The sequence below is a fragment of the Eulemur rufifrons genome, chromosome 7, assembly GCF_041146395.1.
Source record: "Eulemur rufifrons isolate Redbay chromosome 7, OSU_ERuf_1, whole genome shotgun sequence".
In the NCBI taxonomy this organism is placed as follows: Eukaryota; Metazoa; Chordata; class Mammalia; order Primates; family Lemuridae; genus Eulemur; species Eulemur rufifrons.
In genome coordinates, this window is record NC_090989.1 from 201,275,227 (window position 1) to 201,302,899 (window position 27,673).

The 27,673-nt window shown below is 38.3% G+C and overlaps 2 protein-coding genes across 3 annotated transcripts in view; one reads left to right on the forward strand and one right to left on the reverse strand.

The window, feature by feature from the left end:
- CENPP (centromere protein P) overlaps positions 1–27,673 on the forward strand; it is a 247,032-nt gene that overhangs the window by 165,133 nt on the left and 54,226 nt on the right. The window lies entirely within an intron of this gene.
- On the reverse strand, positions 672–26,084 carry ECM2 (extracellular matrix protein 2). Of its 2 annotated transcripts, none has more exons than XM_069474022.1 (9): positions 25,796–26,084; positions 21,144–21,332; positions 18,140–18,661; positions 15,380–15,495; positions 13,535–13,670; positions 9,388–9,545; positions 6,946–7,085; positions 5,177–5,503; positions 672–840 (listed from the first exon to the last, which is right to left on the reverse strand). In XM_069474022.1, exons 1-9 carry the CDS (start codon positions 26,082–26,084, stop codon positions 672–674), a joined length of 2,046 nt encoding a protein of 681 aa, XP_069330123.1. The 2 variants fall into 2 exon arrangements, with proteins under 2 accessions (XP_069330123.1, XP_069330122.1); XM_069474021.1 differs by having other exon boundaries at positions 18,140–18,727.

Genomic DNA, 27,673 nt, shown 5'->3' on the forward strand with positions numbered 1-27,673 from the left:
TCAAAAATAGTATAGAATTCATGTATACCCTTCTGCCATCTTCCCTTAATGTTAACAATGTACATAATCATAATACAGTTATCAAAACCAGGAAATTAACATTACAATAGTGTTCTACTTTTACACATGTAATTATTAGATGGAACTAAAGCTAATTCAATACTTAGGTATATTTATACCAGTAATTATAGCATAAAGTCTTACAGAAAATTAATAAATTATTATTTTAACATAATTAAACCACACTAATTCATAAAGTTTACCTTTTTTTTTTTTTTTTGGCATATGCTTCTTGGTCTTGAACCGTACATACATAATTTTTAAAGGTTCTTAGGGAGTTCTCAGCTAATAGCAGTACTCAGGTTGATTGTAAAGGACATGTTTATTTTGCTCCAGATTCTGCTGGTCTAGCTCAGCATGCATAACATCCTATTCTAATGAGATGGCTTCTTTCTAGAGGTGGGAAACTGAGTGTTTTTTACCTTTACTAAAAATCCTAGAAGACTACACCTTGCAGGTATATTTTTGGTTGTTCTGTAGATTGGTTAATCAAGTTGACTAGTGTAATGATACTGAGTATGACGTGAGGATTATGTTTCTCTTATTAATGACAAATGTAACTACTACAAATATATGACTAAAATTTATAAATGACAAAGGAAAACTTGGAATTACTTGATGTTTTGTGGTTTGAGAACAATACTTGAATATGATCTTATGCATGAAAATGCGTAGGATGGTATTTCTCTAGTTTTAATATAATTGTTTTCAAGATGAAGATGTTCCAAAGTTGACTCACCATCCTCTTCAGCATTGCAAATTTGTTCTGGAAGAATATTCCTAGGGAAAAATAGACATGCAAGTCATACATGGTCCAAGTAATAATGTGCCTTCATTTAGGAGTTAAGTTGTACATTTGTTAAAGAAAAAATTCTTTTGTTTTTAAAATAAAGTTGGATCCTTTTTATCATATTCTACACCAAAATAAATTGCAACTACATCAAAGATCTAAATATGAAAAATGACACCACTAGAATGGAGTGTGGTCATACCCTGCAAGTGGGGAAAGTCTTCCTATTTGTGATTTGAAAACCAGAAACAATAAAAGATTTATAAATTGACTATAGGTTTTAAAGAAATGTAAACTTAGAAGACAAATGACAAACAAGGAGAAAGTATTTGCAACTTATATCACAGATAAAAGGCTAACATACAAAGTTCTACCAAAAATCTAAGAAGAAAAGGGAAAAGAGCAAAAAATGATAAAAATATCTTGGTAACTAGTTCACATAAGAATAAATGAAAATGATATGTAAGCATGAAAAGATGTTCAATTTCATTCATAATAAGAAAAATGCAAATTGAAACTTTACTGGCACACCACTTCTCACTTATTAGATTTGCCAAAAAAACCCAAAATCCAAAGGCTTATTAACATGTTCTGATGATGAGACTGAGAGGATCAAACATCAGTAAAGAGAATGAAAAATGATGTAATGCCTATTGAGAGGAGTTTGGCAATATCTAGCAAAATTACATATGCATTTTACCCTTCATTCAGCAATCCCACTTCTAGGAATCTATCTCAGAGTTAAACTGGAAACTCAAAAAACATTTATACAAAATTATACATTTTAGTAAAAGAATGGAAACAATCAAATGTCTATCAATAAGGAACTGATTGAATACGGTATATCCATATAATATTCAACTGTAAAAAGGAATGGGGAAATTTTCTACATACTGATATGGAGTGATATACAGGATATACTGATAATTTTACAAAGCAAAGAGCAGAAAAAATACACACTCTATACACATACGTACATACATACACACATACGTACATATTTAGTTCTATAGTTTGGTTTGTTTGACCCTTCCAAATCTCATGTTGAAATGTGATCCCTGATGTTGAAGGTGGAGCCTAATAGGAAGTCTTGTTTAGGTCATGGGGGTTTGGGTCATGGGGGCTCTCACTTGGTGGGGTGAGGGACAGTGAGTAAATTCTCACTCTATTAGTTCCAGGGAGAGCTGGTTGTTCCAAAAGAGCCTGGCACTTTCTCTCCCCCAACACCACCACGCACCCCCACCCTTCACCTTCTACCATGAGTAAAAGCAGCCTGAGGCCTTCACCAGAAACAGATCCTGGTGCCTGCAGAACCATGAACCAAATAAACCTCTTTTCCTTATAAATCACCCAACCTCAGGTATTCCTTTAGCACAACACAAATGGACTAAGGTATATGAAGAAAGAGAATCCTCCTTTTGTGTAATAATTGTGGGTAGGGATGGGGTAATATGTATATGTATATATGCTTACATTTGCAAAAATACTAGAAGGATAAACTAGATATTAATAAAAAACTTAACCTATCTGGAAGGATTGAATTGAGTACAAGGGAAAACATAAAAGCAAGATTTCTCAATATATTTTGTTACATAGTTTTAACTTTGGAATCATATAAATGTTTAACACGGTCAAAAATAATATTAGTTCAAAAATAAAAAAGCAATTCATAAAACCTCTAAACAAACTAAAGACCTTATTATCTGAATATTAAGTTGTTAACATATTGTTACAGAGAAAACCACTGTATTTCAGCTATACATTCTCAGTGGAACATATTCTAAAGTCAAATAGAGCTACCCAAAAAAGTCCTAAACTTAATTCAAAGCTTTTGTTAGTAATCATATTATCATTTTAAAACTATTATTTACATATTATAAGATAATTAAAGTGGGGTTAATATTGTTGGGAACCTAGATTTTCAGTGTAAGAGAAACAAGTTTAAAACAAAAGGAATTAATATTCAGTGACATTAAATTTGAATTGGGAATGTCAATAAGAACTCATTTTTTTTCTTTTTAAAATACAGAATTTCCTGGCAGTTCACTGAAAGGCCTCAAAACAATAGCAACATAATTGAAAGGAGCTTGTCTTGTGCTAGACTGGGGCTTCTAAATACTCTTCCCCAAAGAAAGGAGCCAGGCTCTTTGGAGGAAGGCATGCAGTTGCGAATGCAGAAAGTTAGTTTGAGGCCTATGTGTGCCCAAAAGCAAGTCAGCAGACACAGGAGCCAGCTCAAATGTCTTTGTCATTGGCCAAAGACAGGGCAGTTTAAGAATAATGACTGCAATTCATTGAAACTGCTCATATAAAAGCATAAGTGTATACTGATTCTCTAGAAAAAGAGAGAAACCCAGACAAAATAATGAAGCAGAAACACTTAGGCTCCAACTTTTTACTCTGATTGATGGTTTAAAGCTGGGGTCCCCAACCTCAGGCTGGTTTGTGGCCAGTTAGGAACCAGGCCACACAGCAGTAGGTAAGACGTCAGCAGCAAGCAAAGCTTGATCTGTATTTACAGCCACTCACCATCCGCTTGCATCACTGCATAAACTCTGCCTCCTGTCAGATCAGCAGCAGCATTATATTCTCATAGGAGTGGGAACCCTAGTGTAAACTGTGAATGGGAGGGATCTAGGTTGCCTGTTCCTTATGAGAATCTAATCCCTGATCTGAGGTGGAGCTAAGGAGGTGATGCTAGAACTGGGAAATGACTGCAAATACAGATTTTCATTAGCAGAGAGGTTTGACTGTACAATAAATGTAATGCACTTGAATTATCCGGAAACCATCACCCCCACCCTCCCTACCCCATCCTTGGAAAAATTGTCTTCCATGAAACCGGTCCCTGGTGCCAAAAAGGTTGGGGATTGCTGGTTTAAAGGAAAGAACTGAGCTTTCTTCCTTGCCTTTCTGAGTAACAAAGCAGCTCTAGTTGTTGAGCAAAAATTTGTTACAGAGGAATTCCAGCTAATGAGTATAGAAAGAATGACAAAAATAGAAATTCATCATTTTGTTACCGCTATTGAAATAATAGATTCAAACAACAATTATCTGTGTATGAAGCTATTGGTTCAATGATCGAGGGGTAAGTTTGTAATGGGAGATACCGGGCTATAGCCACCTAAACCCACTGATCAAAATTTTAGAATCACTGAAAGTGGGACAACTATGTGCCTCCTCATGCAATGTAATATGAAGCATATAGCATGACTTATGAAGTATTTTTGCCAAGAATTTTGAAACTGAATCTTACAAAGCCTTCCCCACACCCACCTCTTCCCCAAAGCTTTTAAAAACTCAAACTTTTCTCTGTTTTGTGTTTTAGGCTTTTAGTTTGTTTGGAATTTTAGAGATGGTGAAAGACCCTCAGGAATAGAACAACAAGATTCCTGTCTCCCTCATTGTCAGTGATAAAGACTGTAATAACAAAGTATTATGGATTAATTCTCGAGATACACATACTATCTATCTGGGTAGAAGTGGTGACTCAGTAGGTAGACTGAACACACACAGAAAAATGTATCCCCCAAAATGAGAAAAGTTGAGTCTCAATAAATTTATTCAGAATTTTGCCTTCAGAAAAATCTAATTTTAATTTTAGCAAATATTTAAATTTTGTGCTCCATAGATTAGGTTGTTTTATTTTATTTTATTTATTTATTTATTTATTTATTTTTTGAGACAGAGTCTCACTCTGTTGCCCTGGCTAGAGTGCCGTGGCATCAGCCTAGCTCACAGCAACCTCAAATTCCTGGGCTTAAGCAATCCTCCTGCCTCAGCCTCCCGAGTAGCTGGGACTACAGGCATGCGCCACCATGCCCAGCTAATTTTTTCTATATATATTTTTAGTTGTCCAGATAATTTCTTTCTATTTTTAGTAGAGACGGGGTCTCGAACTCCTGACCTTGAGCGATCCTCCCGCCTTGGCCTCCCAGAGTGCTAGGATTACAGGCATAAGCCACCGTGCCCGGCCAGATTAGGTTGTTTTTAATTACATATGGAAGTAGTAGTAGTAGCATAATCTTTTTATTGCTTCAAAGGCTTATTTGAACCTCTCTCTAAAGTTCTAAGTATTATGTAATAATACTCTAATTTAATTTTTTTATCATGAAACATTTATAAACATTTATACGAGTAGGAAAAAGATGATAATGAATCCTCATGTTCCTGTCACCCACCTTCAATAATTATTAACATGGGCCAATCTTGTTTAATAGCACTTTTTTTCCCTTAAAGTAAATCCTAGAGATCATGTCATAGTTGTTTAATCACGTATTTTGCCAACCACAATTTAAATTGATGCTTGAAAAAGCCAAAATTTACCGTATCTTGTTGTTGTTCAGCCTCAGAAAATGTAGTGCTTTCATTTCTTGTATTCCAGGTGGTATAGATTTTAAGTCATTGTGATCCAGAAATAATTCTCTCAGAGAATGATAGGCCCCATAGAATGAGACACAGTCAACACCATCATCAGCAAGTTTGTTAAATGATAGGTACAGGTATTCCAGGCCTGGCTTCATATGGCCAAACACATAGCCAGGGATCCTATCGATCTGGTTCCCAATGAGCACGAGATGCAGCAAGGACTTGGGTAGATAGGAGGGGACATGATACAGCTTATTGTAGGAGAGGTCGATGGATTCTAGATTTCTGCAGTGAAGAAGAAAATGAGCAGGGTAAGGATCATCAGGATAGTGACTGTCAGCTCTAAATTTTGACAAGGCCAGTTTTGATGCTGGTTCATTGTCCTACAAGTACCCGGTTTGTAGTGAGGATTCTAAATCCAAGTTTTTTCAGGTGTAACTGGCCTGAGTCTGTCTGGCTCCGACACTCATGTTCTTACCAGTATACCATACTGCCTCCCAGCTACATGAGTCCATTAGAGGGATGCACCAAAGACTAATATATCTCTAAGGCAGATGTGTTGAATCAGAAATGAAATCTAGGAGTCCCAACCTACATCAAACCGCCTGTCCCTAAAGTTGTCTCTGATTGCATCAAGGAAGTTTGGCTTTTTTTTTTTTTACGCTTGTTTTGGTTCCCCCACCCCCACATTTTCATTGCACATTTGATTCTATGATCTCTGGGGCTTGGGGTGAGCCTGAAGGATCTAGAAAATATTGTTAATTGGCCAGAAGATCTGGCAAACATGATAAACTCCCTGGCTTGTTTCAGCAGCCTCGGTTGAATCTCCTAGGGCTTCTGCCCCACCCCCTCCTTTAGCCTGATGAAGACTCTCCTCTACCCACAGGGGACTCAGTCCCACTTTCAGTCCCATATGCTGCTTAGCCCATTTGGTCTCTCTGCCCTTCTTCTAAGGAACATAGTTCCCAGGACACACAACCCCAGATCCAGGTTGGCTGCTGGACTTGCCACTAGGGCTCGTCTCTGACCTCCTCCCTCTTCACTGTGGGCTGCAGCCAGAGGCTACTGATGCCTATCCAGGAAGATGGAGTCTACTTTCTGCCTTCACTATCAGATCGAGCATTCTTTAGTCTACTTGGTAAGACTTGAAGTAAAATAGTTTGGGGAAAATGTGGTAGTGTGGGGTAGGAGCACAGGCCTGGGCTTTAGAGCCTTGTGTTTCTACCTAATGATGATGATGAGGAGGAGTATGGCCAATTTCTTCCGCACTGTGTGCAGGGCATTATCTCGTTTAAACCTCCTGACAGCCTGTGGGGTAGACAGAGCTAGAGTGGCACTTGACTGTTGCGATCAGATCTCAGGGTCAGGTGGGCGGGGCTCAGTTCTAGCTAGCTCAGCACTTGGCACATGGTGGGGCGGGGTATGGTGGTAGCAGCTATAGTAACTGAAGTAATTCTAACACCTGGCACATGGTGGGGTGGGGTATGGTGGTAGCAGCTATAGTAACTGAAGTAATTCTAACACCATTCATGTAATAAACAGTTTGGTAACTGCATGGAGTAGTTGAGTTTGGGGGTGGGGCTAGGGTTCACTGAGAAAGGATGCTATCTCCCAGCCTTTTGGTGTCATCACCTCGCTGACTTGTCCCACCCCCATTTTCCACATTTTCTTTAATAATAGCAAAAGGAAGAATAGTCCAATGAAGTTAAATTGTAGCATATACTTACTCTTGATTTATCCAGGCTAAAGGAGCAATCCTGTTTTCTTCAATTTTATTATAACGTAGTACAATGACATTGATCTTTCTGGTATGATTGAAACAGATTTCAGTTATTTCTTCAATTTGGTTATTTTCTAGGTATAATTCCTATAATAAGAGAAAAGACTATTATTTTTCTTTCTTTTGTGTTAGTTGATAAATACTAATATATTCAGTTTCATAGAGACAAATGGTGTAACAACATAGACTATTCTCATTAGTACTATCTAAAGTCTTTTAATGCTCTTTCAAGTGAGTTCATACTTCTAGGTTGTCAATTTTATAACCAATTAATAAAATGTAATATCTGTCATGGTTATGGAATTAAATGAATTTTACTTATTTTTTTTTAGCCTTAATGTGTTGCAAGATATAGCATACCATCATTGTAGAAAGGCTTCTAATTTACAAAACTTATTCACATAAATTATCTCATTTGGGCTTCAAAATTCTGGAAAGTAGGTAGAAATTATTATCCCCACTTACCAGCGGAGGAACCCAGGCCTGGAGAGACGGGGAGGCTCACCCGAGGTTACGTGGCTGATGCTGAGAGGGGCTCATCCTAGCCAAGCCTCCAGCTCCAGGGCAGCCTACTTTCCACTATTCCATGTGGTCTAAGTTTTTTTAGGCTCACGTTTTTAGACTTGCTTGTATTATAATTAATTTGGTTAAAATGAATAGCCTTAATTTAAGACCAGGGCGAAGTTTGCTGGAACTGTTCATAAGCTTTTAACAGCTAGCCTCCTTTGAGTTGAATTTAGTTGCCATTAGAAGGAGTTTTTCACTGAAGCATCTGAATCATAATACTCTCCTTGTTCTTTTCCTGGAATTCAGAACTAGAATTTGCATGTATCTTTAGTGCAACTTTCTATCCACTTATAATTTCCCCCTCTTTGTCACTTAATTTTGTTAGAAATGGGTAAAGCAATTTTCAGTTTTTTGCTTTTACATTAATATATATTTAGGAAGTGAGCGAGATCAGTGATCCCAAACTAGGTTGTATATTAGAATCACCTCAAAAGCTTTTTTTAAAGTATAAATTCCAACCTAAATGTACCCCAGTAAGAGACTAGTTAAATAAATCCTGGCACACCTGTCCATACATTGAAAACTCTGCAGCTGTAGGAAAGAATGACGTGAAACAGTCTTGAAGATGTGTGGTTAAGTGAGTCAGGGGTGCAGCAGGGACTTGAGAAGGATTTACAGCATGTGCTGTGCACTGTGTGCCCAGTGCTTCCCACAGTGGTGGGAGCAGGTTCTTTTGGAGGGAAAGAAGCCAGGATGGGAAGTTTAGGCATGGGCTGGTGCACATTGCTCTTCTGTATTATCCAAGTTGTGTCCATATGTGTTTTACCATGTATGTTCATTATCTACAAAATTTTTTATTTTTTTTTTAAAAATTATAAATTTCTGGCCTTGCCCTCTAAGGAATCTGACTTAGCATGTCTGGGATAGGCCCTGGAGTCTGTATTTCCTAAGAACCCAGGTGATTATGATGTAAAGCCAGGTACTGATAAATGCAAATGTTATGTAGCTGTTTCTTAATCTGGAAATAAGAGGGAGGGTGGTTGCCAGGACAGCAGCATAAGATCATGATAGATAACCCTCTTTTCTGGCTCACTGGGGCCACAGCAAGGGGAGGCTCCATCCTGACTTCTGGCTGGCTGATCGTGTGGTATAGGCTAAACAGAGCTCAGATTAGGAAAACAGCTGGGTCTGCCAGTAATTATAGACTCTCTGGACCTCAGTATTCTTAATGCAGGAACTGAGGGGTATTGATAAAGACCCCCAGGACCATACCCTGTAGCAAGGAGACCACACACCTGGGGGACCATGGGTTATCTCTAGAGGAAAATGAAATAAGGGTGGGACTTTGAGTGTGGAGTTTGTCACAGAACAATTTTTGTAGGAATTGGTCAAAATTTGTAAGCTGCAGTTACTCGGTCTGAGGCCTTCTCTGTACAACACTTGCGTCCATGCAGACTTACTATTAGGTCACAGTGTCTGTGGTTTTACCAGGAATTTGTGACTGTGGACACACTGGTATTAATAGAATTTGAGCTTAGTCTGTGATGAGCTTTACAGTTCTGGTTTGGGACAGTTTTAAACTGTCTTGCAAGTCAGAGTACCTTGTGGAAGTTGTGGTTTCTGTTTAAATTCCCAGTTCCTCTCCCCCATTCCCCACAAGAGCTGTCAGCAGTACCTTTTTTCATTTTATCAGGGATCTCTACTAGTAATTATAATTTTGATTCATAATTTTGTAGATTATAGTAAATTCTGTATACCTCACCAAAATTTTGCTGAGTTTAATACATCATAATAGTCTTTTAAGATATATTGTTTGTTTTGTTATAGTATATTATATTTAAAATATAATACATTTAAAACATTTAAAAAAAGATATTGTTACCTCAATAGAAGCAGGAAGACCCTGTGGTATAATTCTAAATTTATTTTTTCCCAGACGCAAGTAGGATAGGTTCTTCAAAGGTTTGAAAGCTAAAGGATTGACATTGACTTCACTGAGATTGTTTCCTTCCAATTCTAAGGTGACCAATTGATTTAAGTCTATAAAAAATAAAATTACCAGAATATTAAGATAATTGAAAAACCATGCAATTTCTGTAGCCTTTCAAAGTGTCATGTGAAATGTCCTATTTATTTGGAGGGCAGATGTTATAGTTTCTTTATCTTCGTATCTCCCTGTAGAACTTTTTCCCAAATATTTTGCACATCCCAGATGCTCAATTTATCTAGGACTTGCATGGAACAGTGAAGAGGCAGACCCCAAAAGAAATCATTGAAATGCTACATGGCAAAAAATATGTGTAAGGAACAAAAGCAAGGGAGAGGAGGGGGAGGAGGGGGAAGATAGGGAAAAGAGTCAGGGAAGTCCCCACAGAGGCCATGATGAATGTGCAGGGATTTGGAATTCAGGTGGACAAGAAGTAGAAAGTTGTGGAAGGTCATTGGAAGCATTGCAAAGACATGTATATATGAAGTGGCAGCACAATAGGCAATGGGTTGAGTGGAAGTTTAATGCAACGAGTAATTTCTTTTTCCAGGACACAGAAAGGAACACTCTTTCCCTGGCAGGCCTTCAATCTCTGAACAAGGGAGTCAGAAATAAAGCAGAGCAGTGAATTCTCATCATAGTTATTCACTTATTGGCACAGAGTGCAGCCAAATGGAAGCTTTGAAAGAAAGATGATCAGAAATTCTCCATGTGTTCAAATTGAGCTACCAAGAAAGGCCTTTGTACAAAACAATTTTTCTGCTTTGTTTCTACTGGCCTCAGGAGTGGTATGATCCAGGTCAAATGGAAGCTCAGTGCTGGAAAATGGACAGCTCAGCAATGATAATACCCAGAGGCATCTTGAGTCAGAGGTTCAGGGTGTGGCCAAGATTCCCAGATTAGGGGATGTTTTTCTATTCAACTCCCTTCATGGGTATTGCACCAAATGCCATGGTGGGACTCAGTCCTGCTCTTAGGCAATAGCAAAGACAGTTGCATCAGGAGTAGAGACAATAAATGCTGGAAGATTAAAAGAAGAAAAAGCAGTGTAGACTTGAGTAGTATGAAAGTGCTGGGCTCCTAAGAATAGAAAGGTTCAAATGAAATAGGAGTTACTTCCAGACTGAACCAGCCAGGTAAGCACACATAGGTAAAGGACCCATGTGGGTGTGCTCAGCAGGTGAGGAGACTAGGCCTGGAGTGAAAGTTGGTGACCAGGAAAAGTACACCAGGAGAGTGTTTGTGCTCTGGACAACAAGGTCTAGCTCTCATTCTCTATAGGGCGAGGAATAGGGCAGGGGATGGCAGGACAAGAGCCACAATTTAGAAAGATTAATCTGGTGGTGGTGTTTAGGATCGGTGGAAGGCCTGCGCAACAGGAAGTAACAAGGTCAGCCAGTAAACCATGATAAGTGGTTAAATTTCCTCATATTCTCTTTCATTTCCAAAACTAAAGGTACTGAGAATCCAGCATACTTCTCTAGTACGTAGGTAAGGTTTTGAAATGTAGTAGAAGTTTTCCATTGAAAAAGAGGTAACAGAGGTGGGCTAATGGTCATTACATGACCAAGAGGGAGAGAGAGAGAAACAGTACAATTTCAAGGCATTCATGTATTCCTTTCAGATATTCTCTGGTGTAGGAAATAGGATGGAGCTGGAGAACATTTCTTGTAGGTGATACTTGAGATAGATGTTGAAAGGATTCATGAGCAGAAAACAGGAAGTCTTGAATGCTGGGTATGCATGATGACAGGTAATGGATGTGGCAGGTGCCTCTGTGTTCCTAACAGGTAGCAACACATAGTCACTGCCAGAGTGGCTGCAGTGCTCCTGGGTTTGGTTGCTTCAGTCATTAGTGACGACAGGAATGCTTTGGAAACATGTCCAGTTTTCTCCTACTATCCCTCCCTCTACTTTTCACATCTGTCCCTTCAATTGTAAGACCTTCCCTTTCTCCGTAGCACATGTGCACATCTAAAGTAGACTCTGTACCTCCTCTAGGTAAACTCCCCACACCTCAGTGTGGCGTGCCTATGCAGCCCCTCATGTGCCCTTCACCCTTCACCATGCCTGCCTGCAGCTGCCACAACATCCAAAATTATCTCATTTCTTTACATTTTTGTGCTGTTTTCTCTTCCTGGAGTGCCCTCCTTCTTCTCTGGAACTGTAATCTGAAAGGTCATGAGTGAAAAGCAGCCCCAAGAGAGATAACAGGAGAGCAGCAGGCCACTGATGGTCAAGCCGGGGGCTTCCACACTGAAGGAAGGCGGCCTCATGGCACTGCTCACTGCCAGCCTGACCACCCACAGCACCAGGACTCCCAGGAGCTGCCCCAGACAGGGAGGAACCCAGCACCCCAGGGGTCAGCACCGTAGCAGCACTAAGAATCTAGCACCTGCGGCGGCCAGCACTACAGCAGCACTAAGAACTCAGCACCTGAGGGAGTGCAGGGGGCTTTCTAGGCTGGAGAACAGAAAGCCTTTTCACTGGCTACCTGCCTGGGGCCAGTGCTCAGACCATGCAGACTGGAGGGCAGGCAGCCAGTTCACCCTAGACTATACGTCAACACTCTGGGAATATAGAAGGATTTGTGCACGAGGGAGAAGAGTGTGCCAAGAAGCAGTTTCAGGGATATGTGAGAGAACCTTCACAATTAGGAGTTTATGTTTTATAATGTATCATTTTGATAACACAGCTAGAAATGTGACTTACTTATAGTTCATACATAGCCTGTTAATAACTTATTCTAAATTAAGTGTTCCCTTTGGTCTCTGTTGAACCCAGCAGTTAGAAATTGAATTTTCTAATGTCTTTTCCATATGGCAAACCCCATCAAAATTTGTGTTTGTTAATGTTTTTCTGTGTGTTTTCCAATCCATCTGGAAAATATTCCCATAACTATGTAATCCTCAGATTTGGCAATTCTCACTATTTTTCTTTTCTCATCACCAAAAGTGTTTCATTCCTATGAAGCTTTTTGGGAACTAAAAGAAATCACTGGATTGTTTTATTCCTCTAAAGGCTGGATTTATCAACGTTTACATAATAAATATGTTTCAAATCAAGTAAACAGAAATATTGAGTACTATACCTCAAGAGCTATGCTAGACTATTGGGAAGGTAAAAAGAAAAATTAGGTAGTCTTTGTCTTAAAGGAGCACACAATCTAATCAAAGACATTAGCTAGAATTTCTGTAAAGTGAAATATGATAAAGCCTCTTCTATACAGTGTCACGACATGACAAACTCAGCTATCTAGCATGGTTCAGAAATAAGCATAAGAGGAACCAATTCCAGCAATAACAAATGCACAGGACATGGAGCACCATCACTAAAGTCTGTCTGTTGGAAAGCCAGGTCACAGTGGCAGCCTCACATCCACATGCCATAGGGTGTGGATATAGCAGGAGCTTGGTGACACATAAGTACCAGAAGTTATCAGCCCAAGTCTTCTCAGGAACAAAACTGCGAAAGCCAAAGTTAACCATGAACTGCATATCCTTTCATTGTAAGATAACATCTCAGCCTTATAAACAGTGCCCATTTATTCACGTTTTATACATAATTCTCGCATGCTTGGTTTTAGTTTTAGGTTACAACATATGACAAATTAAAACAGCAAAATGTGTGGAGGCAGCAAGAATTGTGGTTGAGGCATACTGACCATCAGAGTGATAAAGGAGACTAAGAACCAACAAAAACATCACTATAGAGCACCAAACACACGGCAGTGTGGGGAATATTTAGTGTAAGTCTTTAGCTGTTATGGACTTATAGTAGTGTTGTTTTGTTATGAGAACCTGGGATCATTGAAAGAAAGTTTTATTTATGGTTAAAGTACTTTTATAAGACAACAGGCAGTATAAAATTCATTTTAGGTTTTACTAGTCAATAATTAAAGTAAGTTTTATCAACTTAAGAGGTAAAATGACCAAAAAAGTTTTACTGTTCATTTGGTGATACTGTAAATAAAATTTCCACATGACTACAGAAGAAAAATTATAAGGACACATATCATAAAAAGACCACAAATATTTGATACCTGATAAACTTTCTTCATCCATAGCCTGAAGATTGTTATCATTGATTTTAAGTTCTTCTAACATAGATGGTAATCCTGATGGAATCTGTGTCAGATTATTTCCATCCATATTCAGACGCATTAACTTCTTCAGAAGCTTAAAAAGCAAGTCTTAAAATTACTGTGCAGTCACGTATGTCATATAATGGTCAGTTTGAAGTAGTGACTAAAAGCCTCACAAACCTACACTTCCTTAGGCTTACGCAGTAATGTCCATGCCACATGGCAATCCCCACGTTCCCTATGCCAGGTAGATATTGATTCTCATAGTAGCATTGATTCCCAGGCATTTTCAGTGAACTACATTTCATGATTTTGTATCCCCGTTCACCCGTATTTATATTGCAACTTTAGAACGTGAGAGAAAGCTACCACTGGGTCAGTCGTATTTTGCTAGATCTTAGGTTTTCACCTTCACAGAAATAGACAGGAATTTCATGACATCATGCAGTAATTTGACTCTGTCATGGATGCTAACAAGACAGCAGTTTTAATCCTTTTAACATATTTTTATGCCTCTGTTTCTTATCTACACTAATATCTACACCAGAAAGCAGGTCATAAAATAGCACTAATTATTGTGTAAATTTTTCAGAACAAAGAACTACAAATATCACAAGCTATTCCTATACGGTACCCAAACAGTTGACTTTCTGGAAAAGTGAGTTTTCACATTTGTAGTTGCATGTTTGTTGGCCAAACCATGCCTATACCACCAAAAGTGCAGAATTGGGGTTGGGCAGGTTTTTGTGAAGGCACATGGAATGATTCACTTCTCCAGTTATATTCAAATTTCAATGGTTTTGTAATAGGACAGGGAATTCTAAAGCAAGAAAAGGAAGTAATTTCCTACAGCGTTTTTCTCTTGATCAAACATAGGAAATGTACTCCCTAATACTAGCTGTTGTTTATCAAGATAGCTAGCATGAAGCCAGCACTCCGTGTCTATGATGTGCATGCTAACCCTCTTATCTGCCAGCCTAGACTTCGCTTGAGAACCAGGAACTGAGAATATAAGAGGCCAGTGATTTGTTTGAAGAGTGGACCAAAGACCCAGAAGACTGTCTGAGGAAATAACAATTTGACCAAATGGGATTGTTATGTGTTGTATTTATGGCTTTTAAAATGCACACATTTATGAGTTTTTATTTACACACATACCCCTCCTCTCTTGCCTCTATCTTTGTTTCTCTGAAATTCCTTGAATCCTCCCTTCTCTTCTCCTTTTTAAAAAAACATTTTAGTCAAATCTATATCTTTCAAAAGTTTATTCTACACTGTTTCCTGTTCTGTCTTTCTTTCCCTCTTATTTCCCAACCTATCCCTAATTTTCATCTGAGCTTATTTGTCTTTCCAGATCCCCTTCTGCCAAAGTATCCTCCATCAGATTTTGCCTATTGCACGAAAATAAGGAGGCAGTGTCTTGCTGGCCTGAAAATGTTAATAGAGCTTCCAGATAAGATCTACTTTATTTCCAGAAAATGCTTCATGTGTGAAGAGACCAGATTTCAAAATGTTTTCAGTTACTTGGGGAGAAATTACTCCATAAAGTCAAAACATCAGTTTTGTCACTTACGCTGTTGTTGATGCCCTTAGGACAAAGATAAAACGTAAAAGAGTAAATGATATTCAACAGACAACTTGAATGCAGTTTAGGGACATCAGAAAAGAAACTTTCTTAGAAGAAAACTACCAGTTAAAAACATTTTGCTTTTCCTCTCTTCCCCACCTCCAACCACATCCAGTGTAAGTCATAGTCAAGCTGTCCAAATGGATTGTTATGTACAAATCAGAGCATGTATTTACCTTGAATGCTTTTGGACCTATGCCTGAAGAAGTGATATTATTTTTGCTCAGATCAAGCCTTTCCAAATTCGGAAGTCCATTAAATGCTTCATCCGGGATGGAGGCGATAGAATTTCCTAGGACATGCAGCGGTTGTGTTTTAGGCACATGTGCATATACATACACGTACACACAGGTACGGGCATTTGTGTGCATGTATATGTGTGCATAGATATCAAGAGAGCTTTATCTGGAGGAGAAAGCAATACTCAAAACAAGGACAGAATATATGTCATGTAACAAATGCATGTTCAGAAAGATAATAAGACTGGGACTAGGCAGTTTAACATAGTCAAAATTTTCTAAGGATTCATCATGCTCTAGTATATCATGTTTTAGATGAAACTGCTTAAAACAACCAGAATGTGGTCTGTTGGACAGTACTAGTAGCATTATGCATTTATAACAAAGGTATGGAAGGTTATACAGAAACTGATTTTTATTCTTCATATTTTCTCATAGCCATTTCCCTGGACTAGAAATATGATGCTATTTTTATCCAGGAAATCTCAAGCAAATCTCACACCTCCTCTGAGTATGTTTCCATCTCTGTATAAGAAGCTTGGGGAGATCGTCTTCTAGACTCCCCAAAATCTAATGTTATACCTCTACTTCAATCTACAAAGGTTCCTACATGCTTTAATTTTATGAGTTTTTATTTTGACATTTAATTAAGTACAGTAGTTGATAATTTTAAACCCAGGAAGCGAGCTTACCAGAAGTTGTATGTACTATAAAAGCCACGTGGTGACCCTTTGGTAATACCAAGACACTGTAGCTCAGCACGGGTTGTTCATCCTTTCCAAGACTTTAAACTTTAACAGATTGGTTTTTCTTAGGGTAGAGCATAGCTGCATGCAGGCCACGGGAGGAGGGGTCCTTGCTGGGCATGAGGGGAATTCCTTAGATGATCATGTGAAAGTGGGATGAAATCCTACATCAGGGAGGCCATGGAAGCTTCTAGTATAGTTGACACTGGCAATGTTCTGTTGCAAATGGCCATCCCTGCATAAATGTGCTGACCGTTTCAGGTCCTCTCACCCCTGCATCTCCAGGGCCACCTCTGGCATGGGCCTCATCACTCATAAGAATGCCCCTCCTGCTCCCAGCACTCAGGCATGTCCCCACCGGCCAGCCTCTCTCACACCTGCTCCTACTATTCCTCCACTCAGAACACTCTCAAGTGGCCCTATAGAAACATGGGCAAAAGGTCTGGACTACCACGTTCCTACTAGAGTGCCTAAAATGAGGTGGAAAAACAACCGACAGTACCAAGCACTGGCAGGCTGTAGAGTGGCAGGAAGTCTCTGACATTGCTAGTGGGAAAGGTGCCACCTTAGAGAACTGTTAGACAGTTTCATATAAAGTTAACCATGTGTTTATTATATCACTTAGCAGTCCCCACTGCTGGGCATTACCCTAGAGAAACAAAGACTTAGGTTTCGCCTGTAATCCTAGCACTCTGGGAGGCCGAGGCGGGAGAATCGCTCCAGGTCAGGAGTTTGAGACTAGCCTGAGCAAGAGCGAGACCCTGTCTCTACTAAAAATAGAAAGAAATTATATGGACAACTAAAAATATATATAGAAAAAGAAAATTAGCTGGGCATGGTGGTGCATGCCTGTAGTCCCAGCTACTAGGAAGGCTGAGGCAGAAGGATCGCTTGAGCCCAGGAGTTTGAGGTTGCTGTGAGCTAGGCTGACACCGCGGCACTCACTCTAGCCCAGGCAACAGACTGAGACTCTGTCTCAAAAAAATAAAAAAGACTTAGGTTTATGCAAACATCTGTATGTGGTTGTTATAGAAACTTTATACATGATGGCCCCAAACTATAAACAAGCCAGATGACCTTCCGTTAGTAACTGTGGCCCATCCACACAATGGAACACTACTCAGTGATAAAGAGGGATGAACTGCAAAACAAAATGAATGGCTGCTAAAAGCATTAGAAGCCTGTTTGAAAAGTTTATAATCTGTATGATTCCATTTACATGACATTCTGGAAAGGGCCAAGTTATAGGAACAGAAAACAGATCAGTTTTCTGTGGTGAGCCAGGGCCAGGAGGAGGGAGAGATGTAAGGAATTTTGAGGGGTAATGGAAATGTTCTACATCTTGATTGTGGTGGTGGTTACATGACTGAAAGCATTTGTTAAAACTCATAGAACTATACACTAAAGATAAGTTTTACTATATATGTTATACCTCATTAAAGTTGACTTTAAAAGAAGTCAGTGGGAAATCATTTGATGTGGAGAAGTTTGCTTTATACTTAACTATGCTTCTGCAGTAAACACCTATCTCTTCTGCAAAGTTTATATGTTTGAAGATTATGAAATTAGTCTATTCAGGGTCAGTTTTCATTATGAAATTAAAATACAATATTCCTAGAGCAATGAGAATCATTTACCTTTTTTTTTTTTTTCCTTTTTCGAGACAGAGTGTTGCTCTGTCACCCTGGCTACAGTACTGTGGCGTCATCATAGCTCACTGGAACCTCAAACTCCTGGGCTCAAGTGATCCTCCTGCCTCAGCCTCCCGAGTAGCTGGGACTACAGGTGTGCGCCACTATGCCTGGCTAATTTTTTCTGTTTTTAGTAGAGACAGAGTCTCACTCTTGCTCAGGCTGGTCTCGAATTCCTAAGTTCAAGCAATCCTCCCCCGCTCAGCCAAGAGTCATTTACTTTTAAAGCACAAAGTAAAGCAGAATTCAACATTTCTTACCAACGAGCTCCAGACTTGTTATCTCTGGAGCTGTCAGTGGTGGTATCTGGGTGAAGACAACATTGATGCAGCTGATGGTCCTGTAGGACAGAGAGCAACCACTTGGCAGGCGAAGTGTGCACCTGGGGGGAACAGGAACTGGGAATGGAGAGGGCACTCGAAACACATCTCCTCTTACAGGGTCCTCCTCCTCCTCCTCCTCCTCCTCCTCTCCTTCCTCCTCGTCTTCCTCCTGTTCCTTCTCATCCTCCTCTTCCTCTTCCCTTCCTTTGTGTCGTCGTTGATACACCAGCCTCTCCTCCTCTCCAGGCCTCTGCCTTCTCTTTCCTCCTTGGCTATCCCCCTCATTGTGAAGTTTCCCCCGATCTCTAGGTCCAGGGGAATCTTTCTTTTGCTCTGTATCTTCTTTAATTTCTTCTTCATCCTCCTCAGATTGAAGTGCTTCTTTTCTTAATACTTGGTCCATTTCCACCTGACGAGGTGGCAGCTGCTTATGAAGTAAATTGGTAGGTTCTCTTTGTTCTGAAGAATCACCAGAAAATTCAGTTCTGTCATTTAATGTTATACCACTGAGTAGAGAATAGGAGACTTAAGACCACACAAGCAGAAGGTAGCAGAGACAAGTTGATGATATTAATAAAAGGAAAAATCAATGAAAATGAGATTAGTAAATATTATTCCCTCCAAGTATTTGAGTTCAATTTAAAGATGAAATGCATCTTTACATTTTTGCTTATAAAGGTTTGGTTTGTTTGTTTTTTTGTTTTTAGAGACAGGGTCTCACTCTACTGTCCAGGCTGCAGGGCAGTGGCTCATTCATAGCTCACGGTAACCTTGAACTCCTAGGCTCAACTGTCCTCCCACCTCAGCCTCCTGAGTAGCTGGGATTACAGGCATGAGCCACCATGCCTGTCCTCGAAAAGTTTTGGTAGTAACTTTATTTCTATTTTGTAAGATCTGTTTTAGACAATTTCTTTTTGCCTATGAGTCTTAATATTAATTTTTCTGTTAAATAACTCTATACTTATTTTGCTAAAATATCATGCTACCTGGTGACTAAAGAGGGAATAATATTGCCATATAATGCAAAATGGTAAGCAATCCTGTTGTGAGATTGTGATGTAATCAGATGTGATACCTTTATAATAGATACTGTTCTGTTAATTGAAGCTATGGATAATGTAAGAGCTTATAAACTGTCATCAGACATAAGAAAAAGTATAACAGATAAATATTTTACTTGCTAATTGTAGTGAAACCTCCTTTTGTTAATAAATTTATTATTATTTTTGTCTGGTTTTCTTTCAGCTCCATGGCCTAACAGTATTCTCTGAAATTCAGAATTATAGAGAGAAATTTCTTTTCCTTTTTCCTTCACACTCTCTACTTAAATCATTTTTACTGCCTAAGACTTACAGATGATGTTCTGGACTTAAGTGATATTGCTTTAACTTAGACATATGCACAGGAGTGCTGTTTATCCTTCCATGATGGTGAGAGTACAATAGATAATAGTAAAATGTTAATCTACATTTATATTTAGCTGTTATATCTTTGGCAGAAAGTGGGGAAGACATGACAAACATTAGATTCAGATTCACCCTCTGAGTAAAGAGTTCTAGGGAGAAATGAGTGCACGTGCATAGATTTTCTGCCATCAAAATTTATAAATTTATATAATCATATCTCTACTTTCATTTAATACTATATATATTTAATACTGTATAATATTTAATACTATATATAACTACCCCCAAAAAGAACTCAGAAAATATAATTATTTGAAGAAATTACTTGAGATATCAGTTCAGTATATATTATAAAGTCTGTGGGTTATTTTTTTCACATCTCCAGCAAAGCATGCAGAAGGAGAATAGGAAAAAATTAATAGAAGGAAACTAAAGCAATCATATTGAAACATTTAAAATCCTTCCTGTATTTCCAAGTTTATTCTTCCAAAATAACTACAACATTTCAAGAATATTCCAAGTCATTTGAAAAATGAGAATTTCTAAATCTTGCCTTATAAACCTTGTATTTCACTCCAAGAAATCACTTTCATTAAATATTTTTATTTTCTAACATTTTTTAATAAGCATAATGCTTTAGTGAAATAATTGGCAGTGTAAAGCAAAATACAATTTCTAAATATTCTAAATTTTTTCCTGGCAGGAAACTTGTAGACACCTACCCTGTAATCATCTGTGTGCATGGGAGCATTCTACCTTGGTTATAGACAAGAGAAAATGTCCCTTACCCTTCCCACCAAATTATTTTAACAAGTATTCGTTATTTTCATAAGGCAATGGTTAGGCTTTTCTTGGAAGAGACACAGGCCTCCTTCCCAAGGGTCCTCCACTCAGTCAGATATGAGCCTCATTGGAAAAGGGGTCAGTGAGCAGCCAATAAAACCCATGTTGTGACCTCCTGTGCATAGAAGGGCCACAGGAGAAAATCACACTCCAGGCCAGGCTCCTGTATTTCCCTGGGATTACCCAAGCAAGGATGTAGGTTCCTGTGCTGCCTTTGAGTGGTTGGGAACAGCCAGGAGGGTTGGGATTTTGTTTTTCTAGATGCAAATCACTACTGCTTTGTTCACCCTGACTTTGAGATGATAGCTATACCCATGTTGAGTTGGATTAAGTGAGATAATATATAGAGAGACCAAAGTAGAGCCCTTAACTTATAAGAACTCAGAATCTGTTAGTTGTAGAAATTCTATTACCATATCTCTAAAGCTGAGAGACAAACATGGAATGTAATCTGGTTCAAGTTTACTCAGTCTGATAGTCCTAGAACTATAAAGCCACCATCTATTATTTCTATTCCCTACCATACACTTTCCCAGATATTTTCTATGTTTATCAGCCATTGTACCAATATTTTAAATACCTGGATGACTAGTTTATCATAATTTTAAGCTTAAGTTAGTAACAAAATAAAAACAAATGGAAGTTAAAGATTATATCACATGTGATATTTTGTCTTAGCTAAATCTCTATACCAGTGTCAGAGCAGACTGGGCAGCATTCCCCTTCTGGTATGACTGTTTGCGGGCATGTCTGGGGGTGGCACATGGTTTCATCACAAAGCACTCTTCCATCTGAGCAGAGGCAGGTAGTGCAGGGCTCAGGAGACCATACAGCTTTGTTGTACATGGTTATGCCCTTTACCAAGCAGTGTCCCTTCTTTCCTAGAAGAAAACAATAACACACATTTGAATTTCTCATGTGGTTACCAGTAACTATGAATGGAAGTGAATACATGTGATGTCAAACTGATATAATCACACCAGAATAGAATTCTATGTACATTCATGCTGAGGGCAAAAATGTCTTATAGATAGAACCCTCTGAAATGCTCTTCACTGGCTCTCCTCTCAGTCCCCTCACTTAGGCTCTGTGACCTCTTCATGGTAACTTGACCCTGAAGTGCACTTTCATTCTGTATCTATCAAGATAGGCTAAGTTATACAACAGCAACAAACAACTCCCAAATGTCAGGTATTTTTTTTTTTTTTTTTTTTTTTGAGACAGAGTCTCACTCTGTTGCCCAGGCTAGAGTGAGTGCCGTGGCGTCAGCCTAGCTCACAGCAACCTCAAACTCCTAGGCTCAAGCGATCCTCCTGTCTCAGCCTCCCGAGTAGCTGGGACTACAGGCATGCACCACCATGCCCGGCTAATTTTTTCTATATATATATATTTTTTAGCTGTCCATATAATTTCTTTCTATTTTTTTTTTTTTTTTTAGTAGAGATGGGGTCTCGCTCTTGCTCAGGCTGGTCTTGAACTCCTGAGCTCAAACGATCCGCCCACCTCGGCCTCCCAGAGTGCTAGGATTACAGGCGTGAGCCACCGCGCCCGGCAGGTATTTTTCATTTATGCTGTGTCTAATGTGGGCACACAGGGGCTCAGCTCATTATAGTCACTCACGCTTCACCTACAAGCAGGCTGTCCTGACTGCCATAGCAGTGGGAACACAAGGTTGCAAATCACACATGTGCTCTGAAAGTGTCTAATTATATTAGCCAAAGGAAATTGTATGGCCCCACCTAACTTTGGAAGGGTCCAGGCAGTGCAGTTCCATCACGTGCCCAGAGAGTTAAAACAGCACTAATGACCCAGCTCATAGCCCACCTTTGTTGATGTGCAGATGGGGAAACGTAAAACCAGACGATGTGCTTCTATGGCAAGTCTCAATGAAACATTACATGAGCTATTATGCTACTGAAATATAATTCACATAACATGATATTCACTCTTTTCAAGTGCACAAAGCAATGATTTTTAACATTTCTCTACACATAAGGTTGTAGATATTTAAGTATATCAGCTGAGCAGGCAATTAGAAAGCCAAGGAGTTGGGACTTGAATATGTGTGTGGGGGCCGGGAAAGAAAAGAAAGCCAAGGAGAATATTAGAAGGGATGTTTTCCTTCCAACCCTGGTGTCATACCAGATACTTCTCCTCCATCTGAGCCACTGTCCTCAAATTCCATCCCCAAATTAGCCTCTCACATTGGTCCTCTCCTTTCCCCCACCACTATCTCAGCCCAATTCAGGCCCTACACATCTCTCATTTGGATACTTGCAATAGACTAATCCCACCCACCCAATTCTTCCTCTAAGAAAAAACAAAAAAGTTTTTTCCAAGTTTTTTCCTGGTTATAAAAACACTATACCCTATCAAAATTTCAATGGCTTTTTTTGCAGAAATAGAAAAGTTGATCTTCAAATTCACATGGAAATACAAGGAATCCCAAATAGCCAAAACAATCCTCAGGGAAAAAAACAAAGTTGGAGGTCTCACACTTCCAGATTTCAAAAACCTACAAAAAGCTTACTGCAAAGCTACAATAATCAGTTTATGCCAGTGTGATGTGGTAATAAGGACAGACATATAGACCAATGGAATACTGAAAGTCAGTCATACATCTATGGCCAACTGATTTTCAAGAAGGGTGGCAAGACCATTCAATGGGAGAAAGAATAGTCTCTTCAAATGATGCTAGGACAACTGGATATCCATATGCAAAATAATGAAGTTGAATCCCTACCTTACACCAAATGCAGAAATTAACTCAAAATGGATCAAAGGCCTAAATATAAGTGCTAAGACCAAAAAACTCAGAAAAAGGGGCAAATCTTCATGACCTTGTATTTGGCAATAAAGTCTTAGATATGACATCAAAAGCACAAACAACAAAAGAAAAAGATAAATTGGACTTCATTAAAACTAAAAATTTGGTGCATCAAAGGACATTGTCAAGAAAGTGAAAGAATAGTGTACACAGTCGGAAAAAATATTTACAAGTCATATATCTGATAAGGGTATAATATCCAGAATGTGAGTAAATAACTCTTACAACTCAACAACAGAAAGACAACCCAGTTAAAAATAGGCAAAGGACTTGAATAGACATTTCTCCAAAGAAGATACACAAATGGACAGCAACACATAAAAAGATGCTCAACATCATCAGTTATTAGGGAAATGCAAATCAAAAGCACATAAGAATGGCTATAATAAAAAATAATTAAGTAACAGATGTTGGCAAGAATGTGGAGAAACTGGGATCCGCGCACATTAGTGGTGGGTATATAAAATAGTGTAGCTGCTTTGAAAACATTTGTCTTTTCATCAATTAATTAAATATATAATTACCATATAGCCTAGCAGTTCCACTCCTAGGTATATATCCCAAAGAATTGAAAACAAGTGTTGAAATAAAACTTGTACATTAATGTCCACAGCTGTGCTACTTACAATAGCCAAAAGGTAGAAACAACCCAAATGTCCATGAACTGATGTATGGATAAACAAATGTGGTATATCCATACAGTGGAATATTACTCAGCCATAGAAAAGAATGAAGTTCTGATACAAGCTAAACATGAATGAACCTTGAAAACACTATGCTAAGTGAAGAAGTCAGATACACAAGGCCACGTATTATGTGATTCCATTTATATGAAATTTCCAGTATAGGTAAATTCATAGATACAGAGCAGATGAACGGTTGCCAGGGGCTGATGGTAGGGAGGAATGAGGAGTTTATGTACAGGGTTTCCTTTTGGGGTGATGATAATGTTCAGAAACTAGATAGTGGTGATATTTATACAGTATTGTGAACATACTGTCACTGAATTATATACTTTAAAATGGTTAAAATGATACATTTTATGGTATGTGTGGTAATACAATAAAAAAGAAGCACCTTAGGACCTCAGGAAAACATTTTTGGACAATTTGGAAATATTTAATATACATCTTCTATAATTTTTTATACATACCACCCTATAGTACCACCTATAGTACATATTTAAAATTTTTTTAAATAGGTTTGAGATTATGCATACTACTTTTTGGTCTTGTATTTTCCATTAGTATAGCTTAGATATCTTTCCACTTAACTAAGGATATTGATCTCATCCTTCTTTAGTAGTTATGAGTACACTATTATTACAGTATTTTTTTATTTGATTTCTTAGCCTCTCTTTTCTGACTCATCTTGTAAATGTGGCCTAAATTGCCTATTTTTATGATAGTTGTATGTTATTTCTGTTAACTTCATGGAAATAATAATATGGAAATATATAGCTTTATTGAGACAATATATGAATATTACCCGCAGAAAATTATATAGTGATATTTTCTTTTAAGTTTTATTTAATGGTAACATATCTATAATATAATTACTTTTTTCTCCCAAACTTGGGAAAATGTGGACCATTAAATACTGTTTTTAAGAATGCCTAGTTAAAATCTTTGGCAGAATTTTCAGTCTTTTAAACCTTTAAAAAGTCAGTGGTTTAGTCTATGTAAAATAAATTCAGAGGCTTTAACTACATTTGTGTTTGAAAATTTTGGAAAATATTTAATAGCTATGTGTGTGTTCATAGATTCATCTGAATAATTTATTTCTATATTCTAGGTGATCTATTGTTATAAATGAAAAGACAGTTTACAAATTTATATGCATATTATCTATATTATGATTATAATTAATATATGTGTGTAGTAAACATACTGGAAAGAAACCAAAATGATAACTATGATTTTATAAGTGTAGTGATAGGGGCTGGGCATGGTGGCTCACACCTGTAATCCTAGCACTCTGGGAGCCTGAGGCAGGAGGATCACTTGAGGTCAGGAGTTCAAGACTAGCCTGAGCAAGAGTGAGACCCCATCTCTACAAAAATTAGAAAAATTAACGGGGTGTCATGGCATGCACCTGTAGTCGCAGCTACTTGGGAGGCTGAGGCAAGAGGATGGCCTGAGCCCAGGAGTTTGAGGTTGCAGTGAGCCATGATGACACCACTGTACTCTAGCTAGGGCAACAGAACAAGACTATCTCAAAAAAAAAAAAAAAAAATATAGCAATAGGATAGGTAATTTTTTTTCCAATAATTTTGTATTATAAGTATGTTCCTTAAATTATTTAAAAATTTATCTTTGTAGATGAAAACAAAAAGTAATATAACTTGGATTTTTTCTTTCAAAAATTATCTTCATGGAGGTTCTCTTTCTCCCTGTCCCCTCCCCCATTTCTTTCTCTTCCCTCTCATATTTCTCTCTCTCTCTCTCTCTCTCTCTCTCCCCCCCTCCCCCCCTCCTCTCCCTCCTCCTCCTTCCCTCCCTCATACTGTCCTCTTACCTGGTAACACATTATAGCTTGATTCTTCTCCAAGAAAATTTAAAAAAGATTCAAACTTTTCCTCCACTCCATAATCAAAATTAACAATGGGAACTCTTGCTACTGGTGTCACAATTGTTTGGGGAATTCCAAGCTGTCTGTTTGATCTATGCTTGGATGAGGTTGAACTTTTCCTCAATCTTCTGTGATATATCTTCCTCCTTTGCTTCCTAGGAGCTTCTTCATTTTGCCCAAAGTCAATTTGAAAAATGATAAGCAGAACAAAACAAAACAAAGCTGCAAACTTCATGTTTGACTTTTCACAAGTCAATTTCTAGAATAAAACAAAATTTCAAAGTTAGTGGTGACTACTAAATTTTTACTTCGAAAATTGGCTTATAATTGTATGTCTCAGTGGGCAAGTCTTTGAGAAATAACACTTATATGGACTATGTGCTGTAGTATTATTGCCAAATCAGAATTTGAAATTCTATCAGAATCAAAGAACTTTTTATATTTTTCCTTTATCTCTAGACCAGGCATGAGCAAACTTTTTTTTTTTCTCTTTTTAGAGACTGGGTCTTGCTCTGTTGCCCAGGCTGAGTACACTGGCCCCATCAGAGCTTACTGCAGCCTTGAACTGCTGGGCTCAAGCAATCCTCCCACCTCAACCTCCTGAGTAGCTAGGACTATAGTCATGAGCCACCACACCTGGCTATTTTTTTTCTTTTTTGTAAAGACCAGGTCTCGCTTTGTTGCCCAGACTGGTCTTGAACTCCTGGCCTCCAACGATCCTCCCACCTCGGCTCCCCAAAGTGCTGGGATCATAGGTGTGAGCCACCACTCCCAGCCAAACTTTTTATATAATGGGCCAGATAGTAAATATTTGAGGTTATACATTGTTTGTCATAATTATTTTGTTCTACCATTGCAGAACAAAAATGACCATAGACTGTATGTAAACAAATGAGTGTGGCCATGTTCCATTAAAACTCATTATAAAAAAAGGCAGTGGTTGGACTTGGCCCCTGGACCATAGTTAGCTAACCCCTCTATGGGCCCCACTGTTCTGTAGGTTTTCAACAATTCTTAGGAGATTTCTTTCCACCTGTCTGCCAAGGCATTCTGTGACTTATGTCATCCACAACCCATTTTCCCAGCCCTTCCCAGAAGAAGGCATTGTTATCACAGGAGATGTCAGCTCCCTATGTGTTATTGCCCCTGAAGACCTTCCAATAGGACAAGATGTAGAGATGGAAGACAGTGATATTGATGGTCCTGACCCTATGTAGACTTAGGCTAATGTGTGTGTTGTGTCTTAGTTTTTAGCCAAAAAGTTTGAAAAGTAAAAAGAAAAAAATGATTAATAGAAAAAATCTTACAGAATTACGATATGAAGAAAGAAAATATTTTTTGTACAACTGAACAATATGTGTTTTAAGAAAAATTTTATTACGAAAGAGCCAAAAAGTTAAAAAAAATTAAAAGTTTATGAAGTGAAAAATTTACTGTAAGCTAAGGTTAATTTATTATGGAGGAAAGAAAAAATTTTTTTATAAATTTAGTGTAGCCTAAGTGTATAAGTGTTTATTATAGAATGCACAGTAGTATACAGTAATGTCCTAGGCCTTCCCATTCACTCAGCACTGACTCACTCACCCAGAGCAACTTCCAGTTCTGCAAGCTCCATTTATAAGTAACCTATACAGATGTACCATTTTTTATCTTTTATACAATATTCTTACTGTACCTTTTCTATATTTAGATATGTTTAAATATACAAATACTTATCAACATGTTGTAATTGCCTATAGCATTCAGTATAATAACATGCTGTGTGAGTTTGTAGCCTAGGAGCAACAGGTTATACCAGAAAGCCTAGGTGTGTAGTAGGCTATA